Source organism: Psammomys obesus, unplaced genomic scaffold (genome assembly GCF_907164565.1).
Source record: "Psammomys obesus unplaced genomic scaffold, mPsaObe1.curated_primary_1811, whole genome shotgun sequence".
Taxonomy (NCBI): Eukaryota; Metazoa; Chordata; class Mammalia; order Rodentia; family Muridae; genus Psammomys; species Psammomys obesus.
In genome coordinates, this window is record NW_026585644.1 from 33,767,791 (window position 1) to 33,786,730 (window position 18,940).

The 18,940-nt window shown below is 53.6% G+C and overlaps 1 protein-coding gene across 1 annotated transcript in view; it reads left to right on the top strand.

Annotated features, from left to right (window-relative positions):
• Positions 1–55: 55 nt before the first annotated feature.
• Kcnk3 (potassium two pore domain channel subfamily K member 3) overlaps positions 56–18,940 on the top strand; it is a 37,426-nt gene continuing 18,541 nt past the window's right edge. Inside the window, exon 1 of the mRNA XM_055626492.1 lies at positions 56–501. Coding sequence (XP_055482467.1) covers positions 219–501 — 283 coding nt within the window. The 5' untranslated portion in view covers positions 56–218. The remainder of the gene's footprint in view (positions 502–18,940) is intronic.

Sequence of the window (18,940 nt, forward strand, 5' to 3'; positions counted from 1 at the left end):
GGCGGTGGGTGGTGCTGAAGGGACAGCTCCGCGGCGGCCGGCAACGGCGGCGGCGGTGGCCCCGGGGTGCGGAGCTGGTGCCCGGCGTGGAGATCCGCGAGCGCAGCCATGCCCCAGGCCGCCTCCGGAGCAGGAGCAACGGCGGCGGCCGGGGCCGGGGCCGGGGCCGGGGCCGGGGCCGGAGACGCCGGAGGGCCGGCAACGACCCGGGAGGGACGATGAAGCGGCAGAATGTGCGCACGTTGGCTCTCATCGTGTGCACCTTCACCTACCTGCTGGTGGGCGCCGCGGTGTTCGACGCGCTGGAGTCGGAGCCGGAGATGATCGAGCGGCAGAGGCTGGAGCTGCGGCAGCTGGAGCTGCGGGCGCGCTACAACCTCAGCGAGGGCGGCTACGAGGAGCTGGAGCGCGTCGTGCTGCGCCTCAAGCCGCACAAGGCCGGCGTGCAGTGGCGCTTCGCCGGCTCCTTCTACTTCGCCATCACCGTCATCACCACCATCGGTAACTACACTCGCCGCGCCGGAGGGGACGGGGGCGGGGACCCGGCATGCTGGGGAGCCGCCCGCGGCTGAGGGGGGTCCCTGCGGAGCGGGGCGGGCCGCCGAACCCGCGCGCTCTCAGCGACCCGGGGCTCAGCCCGGAGTGTCTGCTCTGCGGGGACCCCTGACTCCGACCTGTCTCCAGCCCGACCAACCCTAACTTGGCCTTGCAGGGCTGTGCGAGGACCCCAGGGGACTCAAGTGTGTGAGAGGGACAGGAGCGGCCGGCCAAGGCTCGGGAGGAGGGGTGTGGCCGGGCTAGGCCTTGGGGCTGGGCACCCAGAGTGAGCATCCCAGGAGCGCGCCACTCCTCCATGTCCCTGCCGCTGGGCTTGGGCACCCGGGTGTCCACACCTGCTGGGCGTTGGGGAGGCATGGAGATGCGGGAACGCTGCACTCCGCGACACGCGGGGCCACTCTCTAACTGCGACTGAGTGCTGCTGGGGAGGGGGGTGGGGTGCCTGTGTCCGTGTGGGTGTGGGTGTGGGTGTGTGAGTTTGGGCCGCACCAGACAGGGCCTGTAATTCTCTGAGGGCAGCAGAGCAGAGAGACTGGAATTCAGATTCGGTCCTGTTAGCATTCTTCCCCGGTGTCCCAGTAAAACAGTCACCTCACAGGAATGGCTCCACTTCTTTTCCAAGGCCAGGGCAGATCATGCTATAGGAGGCCACACGCACACCCGGATCCTATGAGAACATGGCACACAGGTACACACACACACACACACACACACACAGAGAGAGAGAGAGAGAGAGAGAGAGAGAGAGAGAGAGAGAGGCACGAATAGATGGCTGTCAGGAAAGGCATCTCCAGCCAGGCCCTTCACCATGTCGCTGAAGTGTCCAGCCAGGCTTACACACCTTAACCACTCCTAGGACCCTGTGGTTGCAGCCCAGCTCTATCACTAACCCTCTGCATGACCGACCTTGGGCAAGTCCCCTCTCCTGCCTGGATCTTGGGCTCATGTCCCAAACATGTAGAGGTTGGCCAAAATGATGTCAAGGGCTCTTCCCAGCCCTGACGTGCTTGGACTCTGAGATTGGGACCCTACCTTCCCCCGAGCCATTGGGATGCCTCCAGGAGCTGTTTCCTCCATCTTCCCCACTCCTTCTCATCCTGACCCCCACCCCCTGCCTTGGCCGAACTCCCAGGGACTCATTGCCATTTGGCAAAACCTGTAACAAGATGGCAGTGTTTTCCTGGGAGTCAACAGGAGTGGAAGCGGATAAAAGACAGAGCTGGACACTCTCTAGCCACTGCAGAATTCTGTTCTGAGGCTCTGCTGCTGTCCATCCGTGGAGGGAGTACGCCCAGACACTACCTACCCAAAGGGCAGGTTTGGTCTGGGTCCCTTCCCGCCACATCCCACTGCCACCTGCCTGGCTTTCACAGCAGGTTAGGATCTGTAAATCAGAAGGGGGTCCTGTGTACACCTCTGTCTACCTTCCCACACCAATTCCCCAATCAGTGCAACTTTCCTCTAAGTCCCCATTTCTTCAGCTTCACAGTAACCTCCCAGATGACTTCCTTGCTTTCAGCCTCATCCCCACAGCAGATAGCATCCCACGGACAATGCTTCCAGAAAACAAAACAAAACTCCCAAAGCACGGCTGTCCCTGGCCCCGTCACCAAAGCCCACGTTGCTCCTCAGTGCCCCATGCTCCTTGCCCTGGCTCTGCCTTCATGTTCGACTTTACTCCTTACTTCTTGCTTGGATGACCTCCTTCTAGAGCCTCCAAATCACCTCTTAGAGAAGACTTCACCTGTTTATACCCAACACACCTTTTCTCCTGCCTTCCCTTTGCTGCCCAAGCTAGCCTTCTAGGTCCAGTTTAAACCCACCCCAAACTCAAGTTTCACAGGACCACTGCTCTTGAAGACTAGTAGAATTTACTGGCAGGATTACCTAAGTGACCCAGACTGGGTGCTTTTAAACACTGATTTACATCTTAAGGAGTGTGTTTTGGTTTGTCTTTTTCACCATGCTGCTGTGTTGATGTCCATGTAGGCAAATCCTATCTCTGTGCTCCTGAGAGCTAGCATGGTGCCCAACAGCCATGAGCAGTAGAGAATGCTATTGGTGGGTTTAATGTGTGCACAAATGGACAGGCACTACCCTTCCCCTCCAACCCTGCTGTTGCCTTCCAGTTTGTCCATGGTTCTTACCTAGATGGATGCTAAGAGCTGGAGCTGGCACGGAGCACCCTTCTGCTGGTATTTATACAGTGCTGGTCAAGAAGGAGATGCCATCTTAGACTGGCAAGTCCTACTTCCTACCCCACTCAACCATCCCTAGCTTCTTGTCACCTCTCGCTTCAGCTCTGCCACCTAGCCAGAAGCTGTCTTGGGGTGGTGATAGGGTGCCTGGGAGGGGCTGTATGTGAGAATGTTGTTAGCCTCCTCCAGACCCATCTGCCTCCTTGGGACCATCTTGTGGCCAATCCCACTGGGAAAGACTGGGGTCAGTGAAAGAGCCTCTCATTCACCCAGCATCTAGTGGCCACAATGGTGTTATCACTTGGTTGGATTTCAGCCTTCACAAATCAGTGCGTGTACAAGACCAGGGCAGAGATTCTTAGCTTTGTTAGAGCAGTGGGTAAAGGTGAGGGAAGGGAAGGTACGTCCTGCCCAGAGCCACCAGGCTGTTGGGCAGCAATCTCAGAATGGGAAGCTGGGGCTTCTAACTCCATACCCAGGGCTGTGTCCCCGCTGGGCTCTTGGCTGCTTCCTTTGCCTCCATATGCTATGAAGCCCAGGCCCAGCCAGGCCTGGCAGAACTACCAAGTGCCCAGCGATGCCAACTTGCAGGATGCTCACGAGCAGCCCTGATTGGTTGAAGGTCAGCAGGGTCCGACTTAGTCATTCACCTGGTTAGTCACATTCTCCACTCCCACCCCCTCATCCCTGGCCTCACAGCTAGGGAACCCTTCCTTCCCTGCTCCCCAAGTTCACCAGACACAAATGGAAACTCTTTCCTTGGGAAACCTCGCCCTCCCTAGCTGTTGAGTCATCAAACTCCTCCAGGCCCCAGCCCCCTCTATTCATAGCCCAAAGCTGTCAGAGCCAGAGCAGGAAAGGGGCCTGGGGATCAGCTGGTGCCATGGTCCCCTCCTACAGAGAAGGGGGAATAGGAGTCACACGGGGGGGGGTGTGCAAAATCTGACTCCCAGACCCCCGGTGCCTCTTTACCTGTTATTACTTGTTTAGTTCTATTTATTTGTTTCGCAATGCTGGAGATGGAACTCAGGACCTCTTGCATGCTAGGCAGGCAGGCACTCCACCACTGAGCTCCATGGTGCTATTTTTATTGCCACAGTAGCCACAATATAATGGCAGCCTTCCTTTATTATCTACGCTCTGGCAGGCTCTACCCGGACACTTCATTTGTATTCTCTCGTTAAGTCCTGCCAGTCCTTCAACACTGACCTTATTACCCCCACTTTTCAGCTAAGCAATGGAAGGCTTTAAGTCAGCCACTCACTCGTGGCCTCAGAGCTTGACAGTAGAGCACCTGTGCAGACTCCACAGGCCTATCTGGCTCTTGCCAGCAGTTTCTTTCTCCATCTCAAACCCAGCCCAGACCCTTGGGTCACACAGCACCAAGACATCCAAGCTGGCCCACCCTAGCCAAGCATCTCAGAAGAAGGGAGCTTCTTGTTACAGCTTGCTGTTCTCCCATCGCCTAACGGCCCAAGAGACAGATCTGTACCTGGCACCTGGGTGCTCCAGAGGCTGTGTCAGGCTCACAGGTGCTGGTTCTCCCAAGGCAGGCCTGGGAATCTTTCTGGCTCTAAGGCAACAAGAGACCAGGTGACTGATCTGCCGGTGGAGCCCTGACAGGAAGCCTGTGTCGTTGCTTTCTGGCTCCTAGCCCGACCCCTGCTGGGCACAGCCTGCTGTGGCTCACCACGCAGCATGGTGACCCTGGGACTGAATTCAAGCAGGTGGCCCCAGAGGGAAACTGTGCCTTTCATATCCTTCCCAGAGGTGGCCTGCCACTTCCCAAACCACAGAGCCCTATAATAAAAGAGTGAGAGGTGATATTAGGGAGCATCCAACCACTCAAAGAGGTCCGTAACTTGCCCAAGGTTACAGAGCCATGACCGGCCCGCCGTGCCCACACCACGCACCTTTCAGCAGTGCCTCGCTCCCCACCTACAGGCTAGCCACTCCACAAGCCCTCACGTGGCAACCAGAGCTCCTGGCTTCAGCTCATCCCACCTTCTATCTCCTACCCTGTCCCGGCAAAGCCAATAAGTCTTTCAGATCTCGTTTTTGTCAGTTATAAAATGAGAATGAAATTATCAGCAGGAAATAATACTTCCATGCAAAGAACGCGCCTGGTAGAGTCGATAATAGTATCTGTAATGTTTACTATCGTTAATGTTACTGTTCATGGAGTCTGCCTTCTCCCATGGAGGGAACTGCTCTGTCTCTTCAGGGTTACCATGGCAAAGCTACCTTCTTAACAAATAGGGTCAGTGAAGCAGGGGTGGGTGGGTTGGAGGAGGACAGGATTAGGAAGTTGCTGCATCCTTTTGTCTTAGTCTCCCAAGAGCCTGACCTGGAATCCCCCTTTCCTTCAATGTGTCTGGAGTCTGCCTGATATGCAGATTCAAGGACTATGCCACCCCCTCTAAGCAGACAGACAGACCATCAGAAAATTAGCGAGGAAGAGTGAAGGTCCCTGTGCTAGAAGACCCTGTAACAGATTGGAGCAAGGCAGAAAAAGAAAAAAATCTAGTTCCACCCAGATCAGTTCCTGGCTCTCTATGGCCCTCAGTTTCCTCATCTGAGAGTGGGTACATTTCAACAGAGGTCCTCCTGCTTGCCCATCTGGTTCCCACGCGTTCCAGTGGGGAGCTGGAGGTGTTGGAGGGAGCGGAGGCGAGGATAGGCCAGAAATAGCAGACACACAACTGGCCACAGTGGGGACAGGACAAACACAATAAGTATTTTCAAAGGAAAACATAAACAAGCACAGATGAATGTAATGTGGATCACCACTATAAACAGCTTTCAGCTGGCAGCACAAACCATGGGTCTGCGAGTCGATTTTATAATAATTTTCAAAAACTGAAAATCATTTCCCCATGGCCAGCCGGTAGCCAGGGGAGAGCTAACAGAGGCCATGATCTTGCCAGTCTAGGCAAACCTCTGCAGAGGACCCGGGGCAGACAGCTCCTCTCCCACCCTGCATCCTGGCCTTGGGCTCAGGAAATTGACATGTGTCTGCAACAGGCCAGGCGCTGCCTGCCTGCTATTCCCCACCGGCGTTCCCACACTGCCCTGCTCAGAGAGATTTGGAAATTTGCCTAAGACACTACAGAAATAAATGTCAGCCCCAGAACTCACCCCCTTCCCAGCCAGGCCTGTATGCGTATGGTATGTGTATGGTATGGTACGATATCTTTTCTGAGAGCCATCCCTCCCATGGAGACTCTTGTGATTTCTTCTGTGTGAATCTGGTGTAGGGTAGAGCATGGGTGCCAGGGTGAATGCAGGGCAGTGGGACTATTACACAGAGCGCTTTGCCCAAAGTGGAATTAGCTCAAGCCTTTTTGTGTGTGCTCACAGGACTCGTGAAGGGCCTTGCTAAAGGTTACACAGTTAGCATCAGAGCTGGGCTTGGAGCCCTGTTTTCTGACCCTCCGATAGCCTCTGGTCCTCTGAGAGCCACATGACAAATGCCTGTCGTGGCAGCACAGTGAGCAGTTGAGCACCCAGCTGCCGCCGCTGCCACCTCCCAGGCCACGCATGCTCTCTCGATGTTGAGAAACTGCCTGTGCTTGGACAGCTGCCAGGGGTCTCCAGAGACCTGCCCCTCACCTGAAGCTTCCCAGGCCCTGGCAACTGCCACAAGCCAATTCTTCACTTCCTTGTTTGCTAGTGTGCCTTAGCTGTGCCTGAGAGGGCAGGATGCCTTCTGGTCTGGTGGCCCCTCTCTGGTGGGGCCAAGCCAAGGCTGTTTTTCCATCCTCACTCTTCACAAAAGGGGTTTCTGTTTGTTGTTTGTTTGTTGAGACAAAGTCTCCCTGTTTAGCTCTGGCTGTCCTGGACCTCACTATGTAGACCAGGCTACTGGCCTTGAACTCAGAGAGACCCAAGGAGACAAAGGGGTTTCTTACCATCCCTGTACCCACTTCTGTTTCCTTTAATAACACATCAAAGTCCCTTTAAAAGGGAATGAAAAGTAGTAGATGAGCATGGTGCCTAGGACTCCAGCTCTCTGTCTCTGTCTCTCTGTCTCCCTCCCCCACCCCATTCCCACCCATCAAGGCAGACCTCTCCCTAGGGAGTTATCGAGCATCTGGTTTCTCATCTCCATGGAGTCAGGCTTCACCTAGGGCTTCCCTAACTCAGTGCTTGTCCAGTGATGGGCTGGCCCTGGGCACTCTGATTTAAATGCAGATTCTGAATCAATTGCTTTCTCTGAAGCACAGCCTGAGAGTCTGCATTGCAACAAGCCCCAAGGGACACGGATGCTAGGGATCCATGAGCCACACTGCTTAAAATTGAATTAACTGTAAGTAATACAAAGATTCCAGAAATATACACAGACATGGAATGACACCCGTCAACCTCGTGGTTTGGAACACAACACATTTCTGGAGTCATGACAAAGGTTATCCGAATCCCACACCGGGGTCAGATCTCCTTCTCAAGTGGCATTTTGTCTTGGAGAAAGAGGCAGAAGAGGGAATGAATCATGTGTCGGAGAGGGGTGGGGGATTACCAATGAAGCAGCTCATGGGGCAAAAAAGGAAGTCTGCCGAAGTGGCAGCCCCCATGCTGAAGGAATGAGCCAGCCGGCCAGCCCTCTGCCCTCTTCTCCCGAAGGTAAATGTGCACACCAGCAGAAATTTTAATAAACAAGCAAGCGAACAAAGTTCAGAGATGTGGCTCAGTAGTCAAGCACTTGGACGCCCAAGGGTCTGGGTTTGATCCCGGAAGCAAAAGATAAAGAGGCAACAGCAAAAGTTATCCCTAAACTCGTTCTGTAGGAAAGATAGCGGAGGGACAGCAGTGGCCGCACAGCAGCTGGGGAGCTGGAGGGTTTACAGACTTGCATTTCTCCTGCTGGTGGCAGCACCCACCCCTGGGGAAGCAAAGACCCAAAGAACCCGAAAGCCTGGCTTCTGGAATACCACGCAGCGGGGCCTGCGCTTCTAAGAGACTGAGAAGCCCATAGGATGGGACCTGGCGGCTAGACACGCTTCCCTGGGGCTCAGAGAAGCTGAGCCTCACTCCACTGGGACCAGATGTGGAGCCCAGGAACCACATGCAGTAGCTGGACTGGGGATGGGGAAAGGGAGAGCACAGAAGCAGGAGACAGGGAAGTAATGAAAGGCCTACCCTGTGGGGTTACTGGCAACCAGTAGTCTGCTAGCCCTTGTTCGCTAAGAATCTCCTCCCTCCCCTCTGTACACACACAAATGCATGCACACACATACATGTGCACACAAACGCCTGAGATCTATAGAGAATTAAATACCAATGAAAAGCTGGTTTCTCCCTCCTGACCTCTGCCTGTCTTGGTCTGTGCCAGAGCTCTTAGAAAACAAAATGGCGACAGACTTCATGTGGCTGCCAAACACCCAGTTATTTCTCACAGTTTTTGGTATCTGAGAAATCCCAAAGCAAGGTGCCCAAAGATTGGGTGTTCGATAAGGAATGGTGTGTTTCCTGCTTCCTGGTTTTTAGTTGACCTCTCCCCTGCCTGCGCAACCCAAGGATTGAATGTAGGGCCTCACCCATGCAAGCAAAGTATTCTACTGAGGCACTAGCTCCTGGGATCTATTTTTACTTTAAAAAAAAAAAAAAGATTTATTTATTATGTATACAGTGTTCTGCCTGCAGCTGCTCCTGCAGGCCAGAAGAGGGCACCAGATAGCATTATAGACGGTTATGACCCACCATGTGGTTGCTGGGAATTGAAGTCAGGACCTTCAGGAAGAGCAGCCAGTGTTCTTAACCTCTGAGCCATCTCCCCAGCCCCTATTTTTACTTTTGAAACAGGGTAACCAAATTACACTGAATAGCCTTGAATTTGCTGAGCAGCCCAGGGAGACCTCAGGCCTGTAATCCTCCTTCCTCTGAGTAACTGAGGTCACAGACCTAGCCCTAGCTTCTCCACCAAAGAGAGAGGAAGACAGGCCTGTCTCTTTTTACAAGGCCACTAGTGCCTTGGACTCCATCCTCATTGCCCAAAGCCCCTCCTCCAGACGTCAACATGGTGGAGATTGGGTTTGAACATGTGGATTTGGGAGCCTGTAGCACTGCCCAATGTCCCCAAGGGCAGCGCAGCACAATCGCCTTTTAGGAGCAGCAGCTGGGGAATCCTTTCCTCAGTGAAAAGGAGCCCGGCCTCCCCTGGGCTGGGTCCAGGTAGGAAAAGCCTGAGAAGTCCTGTCCCATGGCCTCTCAAGACGCTCAGCCTCATTGCAACAATATGGTGTAAAATGCAGGCGGCCGTATATACAATACACACACACACACACACACACACACACACAAATATTTTTCTCAGCCCAGTAGGTCACCTGTGTTTGCAGACTTTAGAGGGACATTGATAACCTGGGGAATCAGTTGGAGGACAAAGCAGCATGTTAAATGAAGGCGCTTCTGTTGCTGTGGCACACACCATGATCAAAAGCAGCCTGGTGAGGAAAGGTTATTTGGCCTTCAGATCTGTCGCCGAGCGAAGCCACAGGCAGGAACCCAAGGCAGGAACCTGGAGCCGGGAGCTGAAACAGAGACCATGCCGGAGGGCTGCTTACTGGCTTGCATCTCCTGGTTTGCACAGTTAGCTCTCCTTACACACCCCAGGATCAGCTGCCTAGGAGTGGCAGCTAGGCCTGCCCATGTCAATCATTAATCAAGAAAATGCCCCGCAGACATGGTTGTGGGCAATCTGATGGAGACATTTTCTCAACTAAGGTTCCTGATCCAAGATAACTCCAGATTGCATGGAGTTGGCCCGCCCCACCCCCAAGAAAAAACCTGCAGGACAGACGGCCATGAAGAAAAAAAATTTCCCCTTCATATCCCTGCCAGGCTATGACAAGGGAAAGGACCAGACTTGCTCTGAGTAGATCCGTGGGGTTGACCACACACCAGCAGAAAGAAGCTTGTGGAAATTAGAGAAAGATAGCTTCTGTGCCTCAAGAGGTGGTGAGCTCCCACCCCAAGGAGCATGGAAGACATTAGCTGTGCATGTGGTAAAAGCTCCGCCACCCACACGCACACACTCGCCCCACCCGACCCTATCCCCATCCCCTGCCACTGCCGCCACCACCACAACCACCACCACCACGCATCCGGCAGGCTTCAGTCAGGGAAACAGAACCAACAGAAGGTACAGATGAAGCATGAACAGGCAAGGACCTACCTCACAGGGCGAAACGGTGGGCTGGTAAGGCTGAATCTACAGGGCATGGCATCACAAAAGTCAGGCTGGAAGTGCCCCCAGTGTGTGATTGCTCCTTTCATGGATGGAGAGATGTCCCATGTTCGGGGACAAATGCCTTCTTCAGCTAATCCAGAAGGTCTTTCTGGTGGTTGAGTCAGACCTGGGCAGGCTACCTGGGAGAAGAGATAGTCCTCCGTCATAACCTAGAGCTAGCCTGTGCTCCTTTAACTCAAAGTCAACTGATTATGTTGGACTGCAAATGTGAGCTGAAATCACATTTACCTTCCTAGCAGTCCCTAGGCCGGCGCTCGAAGAACTGGGGGCTTTGGCTCTAGGACCATCACACTGCACATGTGTTAGACTAGTAGATGCGATGATGACCCGCTTTTAAGTTTCATCCCTACCCAGAGATGCTTTGAGTCTTTGTTCCCCTGGGAACATTTGGGCAGCCAGAGTGGAATTAGAGACCCCTTCCAAATAAAACTGGCTCACCGGCTTTGGCTTTCCCTCTTTGGTGTATTAAAAGCCACTGACATCTCCTGAGGTTATATGCCAGGCTACATACGAAATCCCACAGGAGCAGACAGCTTTTGCAGATGCTTCCTCAAGGAGCTGGGGTCTCTTAGAGTTCTGGGAAGTCCAAGTTGACTGGTACGTGTGCTGACTCCAAAGACAGTCCCTCAGATGGGCCTGGGGTCTCCAGGGGTGCAGGGATGGTAAATGCTGAGTGGGGCTTTGGGGTTGCGGACTGACAGTGTGACCTTCAGAGAGCAAGGTGAGGGGGGGGTGTCCAGGAACAGGTCACCCAAGGCTCTGGAGCGGCGGTCCTCAACCTCCCTAATGCTGAGGCCCTTTACTACAGTGTCTCATGTGCTGATCCCCAACCATAAGAGTATTTTCATTGCTACTTCATAACTGTAGTTTCGCTACTCTCACGAATTGTAACGCAAATAGCCGTGTCTTCCAATGGTCTTAGGGAAGCCCTGTGAAAGGGTCACTTGAAAGCCCCTCAGGAGTCTCGACCCCCAGGTTGAGAACCACTGCTCTAGAGGCCGATGGGTGGCTTTGATTTGACAAGCCGTGCCGGTGAGGGATGGCTAACTGGTGGCTTTGGCCTGTGTTCTGACCAGTGGGTGCCTAGTTAAACCTCTCACCCAGCTAAACCTGTGGGTGAGAGTTCAAGCCCTTCAGTTCAGCCTGCTTACCCAGCAGCCCTCAGCCAGTCTCTGGCCAGCACTGCGTGCACCCCCTCCTCTTGCACAGTCTTTCTTCTCAACCAAAAGTCCACTCTGGAGGTCAGGCCAGAAGTCCACGGGGATGCACCGAGCTGCAGGGCCTGATGTCATCCAACACGGTACAGGAGTTTCCTGCAGGGTCCCAGAGTCCTGCTCCAAGCCTCCCCTTCCTCTCCTGTATGTCGTTCCCTCATCCACATTCCTTGACCCCGGGCATTCCCTGCTTGACTTCAGCTGTGAGTTCTGAAGCTCGCCGTGGGCTCGATGACCTTTTTCATCAATCTGCAGGCTCTCTCCTGGCCGTGGCTCCAATTCTGAAATGGCCACCTCAGACCCATCTGCAAAGTCACATTTCAGTCTGTGGGTCGCAGGATCATCAGGGCTCTTTCTTCAGACCTGTAAACTGTCAAGCCCCATGGGACAGCCTGGAGAGAGAGAGACATCAGGTTCCCAGATGGAGACAGCCTTCTCCTTCAGAAAAAGCCTAGTCTCCTTGCCCTTTCAGGGAGGCTCTCCAGGGTATGGGTGTTGACAAGAGCGTTTCAGGCAAGAACCGTCCCGCTATCCATGCAACAGACAGTTCTGCTTTTGGATGTTCCATAGAGCTCTAAGAGCTGAGGGCCCTCAAGCTCTCTCCCAGAGCTTGCCTCCATTTCCGTAGCCTGAATGGGGTGCTCTGTATATGCCACCTCACCCAGACCTCACAATTGCCCCAGAAGGAGGTGCTTCTAACTTTATTTTACAGACAAGGTCCTGAGGCCTGGGAAGGGAACATACCCTTGGTTGGAACATTGCCCTGGTTGTCAAGCGGCAGACAGGGCCGGGTTCTACATGTGCAGGACTCCATCACAACCAAGCCTCACATCAGCCCAAGCTGCGGGCACCTTTATCCTACTTTACCAGCAGAAAGGCTGGACTTGACTCCGTAGTGAGTGATGGCAGGGCCAGCAGACCTCCCAACCTTGACCTGACCCCTTCTCCCAGGATACAAGTGTCCTGTGCCCTAGGCCACAGCTGGGGTTGGGTCATTCCCACAGAAATGTGGACCTCACACAGACACATGTTGGTCTATGGAAGACAATGAACAGTGTTGTGGGAGGCCGTCTCAGACATGCATTTGTAAAGGCCATCCCACTGAACAGGGGACGGTTAATTGACACTCCTTAAAAGGAGCCACTGAACAAGAGTGCTGAGGGTGACTTGGGCAACGTTCTTGCCCCCCTGTGAGAAGAAGACAGGTACAATGTAGGAAGGCTACCCCAGTTCTTGGGGCCAGAGCTGTGGTATGAGCCCATATCCTGAGAGTTCATTCCTATTTTGTTCATGTGGCCTTATTATGGTCTCTGCCATATTGTGGCCTGAACCTAGAACCACCTGTGGCCAGTCTGGTAGTCTACCACTGAACTCTGTACTGCTTGGCCATGTTTTTGCTTTACCTAAACTTGAGGTTTGATTTTATTTTCAGACAGGGTCTCAATAGACAGCCCTGGCTAGCCTTGATCTCACTCTGTAGTTCAGATGGGCTTTGAAGTCAAAATCCCCCTACCCCATACTCCTAAGTATCTGGAATCACAGGCCCGCCACCTGGCTAGGTGAGGCTAGGTTTTGATTTTGTTTTGTTTTTTGAGACAGGGTTTCTCTTTGTAGCCTTGGCTGTCCTGGACTCACTTTGCAGACCAGGCTGGCCTCGAACTCATAGAGATCCACCTGCCTCTGCCTCCCCGAGTGCTGGAATTAAAGGCGTGTACCACCATGTCTGGCTGAGGCTTGTGTTTTAAGACTCCCAGGTAATGGGAGTCTGTAGCTGGAAAGAGTAGAGACTTTCTTAGGGACAGCATTCTGTCCCTGGGCAGCTGGGCGCTCCCGCCAGCCACAGAAGTTAGTTTGCTTTCTTGGTTTCCTTAGCATCTAAGAAACACTGAAGTGTAGCCAAGGAGAAACCTTGTGAGCTCTAAGGCAATACTTGTAGGGTGAGTCGAGTGGCAGAGTGGGCAGGAGTTGTTGGATGTGTGTTGCACACACACACGCACACACACGTTCAACTTCCCCTGCGTTAGAACAGACTAAGCAATCTCAGAGGGCTGGGGACAGCCTGTGCCTCTCCCTCCTTCTCAGTTATTGCTCTTAGCCTGACCTTCAAACAAGCCCAGGGGTAGGGGGGTGGAGGTGGTCAGCACAGCCCAGGCCCCACCAACAGAGAACAAACGGCTGACCCTCTAAGTCATGGACTTTCCACTGCCAGGATCAGAGGAAGCCCAGGGCTCGAGAGCAGGAGTCCCTCTCCCGGGCCTCCTTCAGGCCAGGCCAGAGAGAATGTATCTAGAACGTGGGTGCAGGGATCCTTCCCTCTGCTCGATGCCCTCAGAGTCCCACACATTCATTTTCCTGCTGTCTTCTTGTCCCCACAGGGTTACTCAGTGGGCCCACAGGCAGGCATGCCTCCTCTGTGAACTGGGGGGAAGAATTTAGCTTTGGGCAGCTGAGGAAATTAGAGGCGCAGGGGATGATAAGGTCATCTCAAATGACAGAGGGGACCTTGAGAGTGAGAGTGGTCCCTCCACTGTGCCTGTTTCTTGGTGGCTGTAAGACTTGAAGCAAGTCTCACGTGACCCTGGCTTTGCCTGTGAAGTCTAAGGCTGGGAGAAGTTCAAGAGTCTTAACAGTTCAGTCAGTCTCTGCTGGACCTACCTGGCCTCCCTTCCCAGCATCCTCCAGGGAAGCACACTGCCCAGGATTAAGCTCTTGTCCCCACTTCACCCCATAGTGCCCAGGCCCCGGAAGGACTTCCTCTCTAGCCAGTCCCAAGAAAAGAGTTCGACACAGGACCTCCAAGTCACCCCTTTCTGGAAAGAGAATTATTCTAGCTGTGGCCAGTGTCCAGCTTATCAGCAGAGAGAGGCCACTGCCCCAGCCCATGGGACCACTGGAATGCAGAAGCCTCCCACCGGAAAGGGAAGGGGAGGTGCTCTAGGCTGTCAGCTCCTCCAGGGGCCTCAACAGCCTGGTGCCAGGAGCCTGCTGACCCCTGTCAGTGCCTTCTGACCCGGTGGCCAGGGGGAAAGCTGCAGAGTCTTCTCAGCCACAGACACCCCAGGGTGTGAACAGATGACCAGTCCTGCCATCCAGATGATGGGATGACTCCAAAGCCTCCAAGGCCCTGGAAGCTGACATTTTGCTGACGGGCCAATCTTCACAGCTCCACCCAGAGACCCCAGTCCCTTGAGCCCTCCCAGTGGTTTATGGTGTCAGAAAGCTTGTGAAGAGGTGCAAGGACCTGTGGAGTCTATCCTAACACTCATTCCATCTCGTGCTGAGATAGGGACGGGAGTGGCTGGCTTGGCTTTATTAAGGCATAGAGGCTCAGATGGGCTAGGCAGAGCATCCTAGGAATCCCTGGGGTCCTTCAGATTCTCTGCACACTAGTAATTCCACCCAACCTTCCCCTCCTCCGGATGAGATAAGGTAGAGCTGAAGAACAGGAGGGGGTGGGATGGACAAAGCCAGGCATCCTGACTTTCTTCACTCATCCCACATTCCACACGGTCATTTCTCCATCCACCTGGTTATTGCAAACATCATCTACACATCCGGGACTGTCCTGGACCCCAGAGACTGGCCACAGGAAAAAGCAGCCCCCGATCTCCTGGGTATTTTAGGGGAAGCAGAACCTAGAAACTAAATGTTGTTGTAATGAAGAAGCCTCATCTTGGCCTGGAGAGATGGTTCATCAGGGAAAGGTGATTGCCACAAAGCCTGATGACCCAGCTCCATGACAGAAGGGGAGTATCGACTCCCACAGGTTGTTCTTTGACCTCCACACGTGAAACAGGGCACACACGACTGTGCACACATGGTCGAAAGTTGCAAACACACACACACACACACACACACACACACACACACACTATACATACGTGTGTAAAAAATAAATACTTAAAAAATTAAAACCGTACAGAATCATTCCGTCCAAGTTGGGCCAGCTATAGTGTATAGCTCACGAGGAAGAGCTGTGACTGGACCAGGGACTATCAGGGGAGGTGATGCTTACTGCCCCATTTAGGGCTGTTTGGGAAGCAGTGTAGATGGGACTTAGGATGGGGAAAGATGTCTTCATAGGGGAAAGAGATAAGCTTGTGGGAATTAGAGGGAAATAGAACAAACAGGCCTGGTCCTGGGTCTTTGACTTGAGTAACGGGTGGAGGCTGATCACTTCTCAGATTTAAAAAAAAAAAAAAAATGAAGCTGGAGAGTCACAGGTTTTTGAAAGAGACTCAAGGCTGCAGTTGGAGACATCCTGATTAATCTTTCAACAAACCTGTGAAGGCAAGCCTGCCACTAACGGAGAAATCAAAGCCAGGCTAGAAACTCAGGAAATAGAAATAATACTGAAAGCCAGGTGCTGCATGAGAGCAACTAGAAACAGCCTTCCTGCAAGAGAGGGAGATCAAGCAAGAAAGGCCAGAGGGCGGAGGGTGCTGGCGCAGATTCCTGGAATCTTCCAGCAGCGGGAGGTGGAATCAGGCTTGAGAGGTGGAGGCCAGCCTGGGCTACAGAAAGAAACACTATCGTGGAATCCCACAGGCTGGGGGTGTGGCTTACTGATAAAGGGCTTGCCCACGGTGGATAAGGCCCTGACTGTGAGATGGAGGAAGGGAAGGAGGAATGAGCTTCAGAACAGCGCTTTCCCAAAGGCAAGAGGAGCATTGCAAGAGCGGGAGCACAGTCAATCCTGCCCACAGATGCTGGGAGACCGCAGGAGACCACAAAGGGAGAGCCGGTGGACTTGTCACCATCATGGTCAAAGGGACAATGATCATGAAGTGTCATGTTCTACAGGTCCTTCCAGGAGCAAAAAAAAAAAAAAAAAGGAAGGCCTTGGGGGTGGATGATATTCTGTGCTTGTAGATCCTGAATTGGAAATGTGAAACACATTTGAAGAGAAGCAGGAGTGGGGCAGGGTGAAAGAGAATGGCAGCCCCTCCTGTTTGCAGGCCAAAGCTTTGCAAACCTCCTGCAGAGGCCAGGGGTAGTGGCCGTTTGGTTCATTATGGTTTGTTATGCAAATGATGTCAAGGCCCAACAAGTTTATGGCTTGGGACACCCAGCCATGGCTGGCAGCTCAGTTTTTCCTACATAGCTCCCTCCCTTACAACCCTGCCAGCTCTGTGCCCTCCCATCTCCCCACCATCCCTGTCCTTTGACCTCTCCTGTCAGCTCCCAGCAGCCTCTGCCCCCCTCCTCTGAGAAAGCTGTTTTTTTTTCCCTCTTTGATGCTTGCATGCCTGTCATCTTTGATCAGATGCATCTTCAACTGGGCCCCATATCTTTCCCTCACAGTCACTGGACCCTATCCACAAGTTGTCAGGGATGGTGTGGGGAAGAGTATCCAAGATCCTTAGGGAATATCAACCTGCAGAAGTGTGGTCCTGCCTTGACCACCTACTGAGACAGAGAGAGCCTGGGATTTAGTCCAACCCCACCCAGCACTGGACACCAAGGGTGTCTCTGGGAGCAATCAGCAATGCACACCCAGCAGGACCCTCTACTCTTTCCTGAGTGGAAAATGAAACAGTTGATAAGTGGTTATCACAAGTCCTAAATCAGGAGTCACTAGTATCGCCAGCCTCCTGTCTACCACTCTCAGAGAAGGAAGGGATTCAGGACATCAGAAGCTCTTCCCAGGTCTTAGGTGTTACCCAAAGACAATGTGAAAGGAAGGGAGAAATCCTGGCCACAGCTAGGACTGCCATTGCCCCAACCCTGAGTGCCAGGATTGGGCCCAGCCTCACTGCTTCTCTGATCTCTGAAATGACGGACATTATCCGGAGTACCCTGAAAGGGACCCATGCCTGACCCTCCAGGATTCTGTGGCCCTCGTCTCCCCCATGCTGCTTTGGAAAGGCCTCTCCCTGGTTCACAAACCAGAAGATGTGAGCAGAGAGGACACAGCGCCCAGACACCACAGAGCCCAGCTCACTCCCTGCAGCCCTGACAGGGGGCTGCGGTAGTAATTAGCTGCTCACACATCCCCAGGGCTATTTTTAAGCCTCGTTCTTCCCGGGTTTATTTTTAAAGCAACATTGGCACGTGGCTGGCCGGCTGCCCTTCCCAGGTGCCCGTGCCAATTTGGGCCAGGAATGGAGCCGGGCAAGATGAGACCCCTTCCCCTAGAGTCTCCACTGAGAGCTAGAGTTACCGGAGTCCTCATTGGATGATTTCTGTTATACCAAAACCTAGACGCCAGCCTAGGGCAGCAGCAGGCAGGCAAGCACCCAACCCCGGGAAGTTTCCACGCCAGGCACAGTGTGACCTTGACCAAGCCGAATTGCCACCAGAGCTCAGCCTCCTCGGTTCGCAGTGGGATGAGCGATAGTGACACCCGTCTCACTTGCTGTCAAAGCACTCCAGAGTGAGCCACAAGCAAACAAGGGACGTGGTGACTAACTCCCACGTGGGCAGGATGCCCCCCACCCTCCCGCCAGAGTGCTCTGGGTCCTTTCTCCCGGGAGGAGCATGCTCCTGGTCACCTCGCACCCAGCTGCTCAGAGACCTTTCTTCTCATTTCCCGTTGTCAGACACTTGCAGACAGTGTAAGGGAGGGTCCAGCTCCACCATATACTTGCTGTGTGACCTTGAGCGAGTACTTTAACCTCTCTGTGGCTTAGCAGCTACATCTTTAAACGGGGATAATAATAGTCCCTACTGAATAGGATTGCTGGAAGATTAAATGAGGAACATATATCAGCTTCCTCAGAGCAGTCCCTGGCACGTAGTAAGCGCTGTATAAATGTTAGCTAGTATTGTTTTGAACTGGGGAGGAGGAATGATGACAGAAGCATTTAATCATTTGAATAAAGTCAAGTGCAGAGAAAGTCAGCTTGCCTGGATTCTACCCTGGGACTCCGGAGAGGAAAGGAAGGAACCAGAGAGCACTGTGAGCAGCAGCTGGAAAGGGCTTGGTCCTGGGCGAGGCCACCTGGTCCTAGGGAGGCTGCCTGAGTTGTAGTTCTTGGCACCATAGTTAGCAAGTTCAGAACACACAGGTATAACCAGACTGCGTGACTAGCCCACACGAGCCAGGAAGTCACTCCTGTTAGATGCTGGTAGGCCCAATTCATCTGTTCTGGGTCATGAACAAGGTGTAGATGGATGGTCAGGAAGACGGGTGGCTAGTGGAGGTCATTGGGAAGGCCAAGAAGGCAGGGGTCAGAGAGAGTGGTTAGCCTGGGTGAGTCGGACTGGGATTGAGTGTCTGCCTCTGGACTCTTTGTGAAAGGCAGTGTCTCCAAACAGGGACCGAGAAGGAACAGCCAGGGCCCTGTAATCCCGTTCTTCACGGGAGCATATCCAATGGGGCACAGGGGTGAGTGGAGCGTGCTTCCATAGACTGGAGCCTCTCAGCAGAGCCTGTGTCCCTTGGACTGGAGGAGGGGACTCAGAGGAAGAAGAAGCCCCAACCCCTCACGGCCTTCAAGTAGAGGTAACGCGGACAGGAACGGCAGCAGTTCCACAAAAGACCCCTCCCTATAGCTTCAGTTTCTGCTTCCCTGAGAGTGCTCACCCTGTAGCTCATCTGGTTCTTGCACTCTGCCCTGAATAGAGGATAGAGCCACAGTTAGAGGCCACATAAAGGCAGGCAATGTGCTGCAGCGTGTATGTGTGCACCCGTGGGGGGGGGAGGGGCATGTGTGTGATGAGAGCACCAGCATACACACACACACACACACACACACACACACACACACACACACACA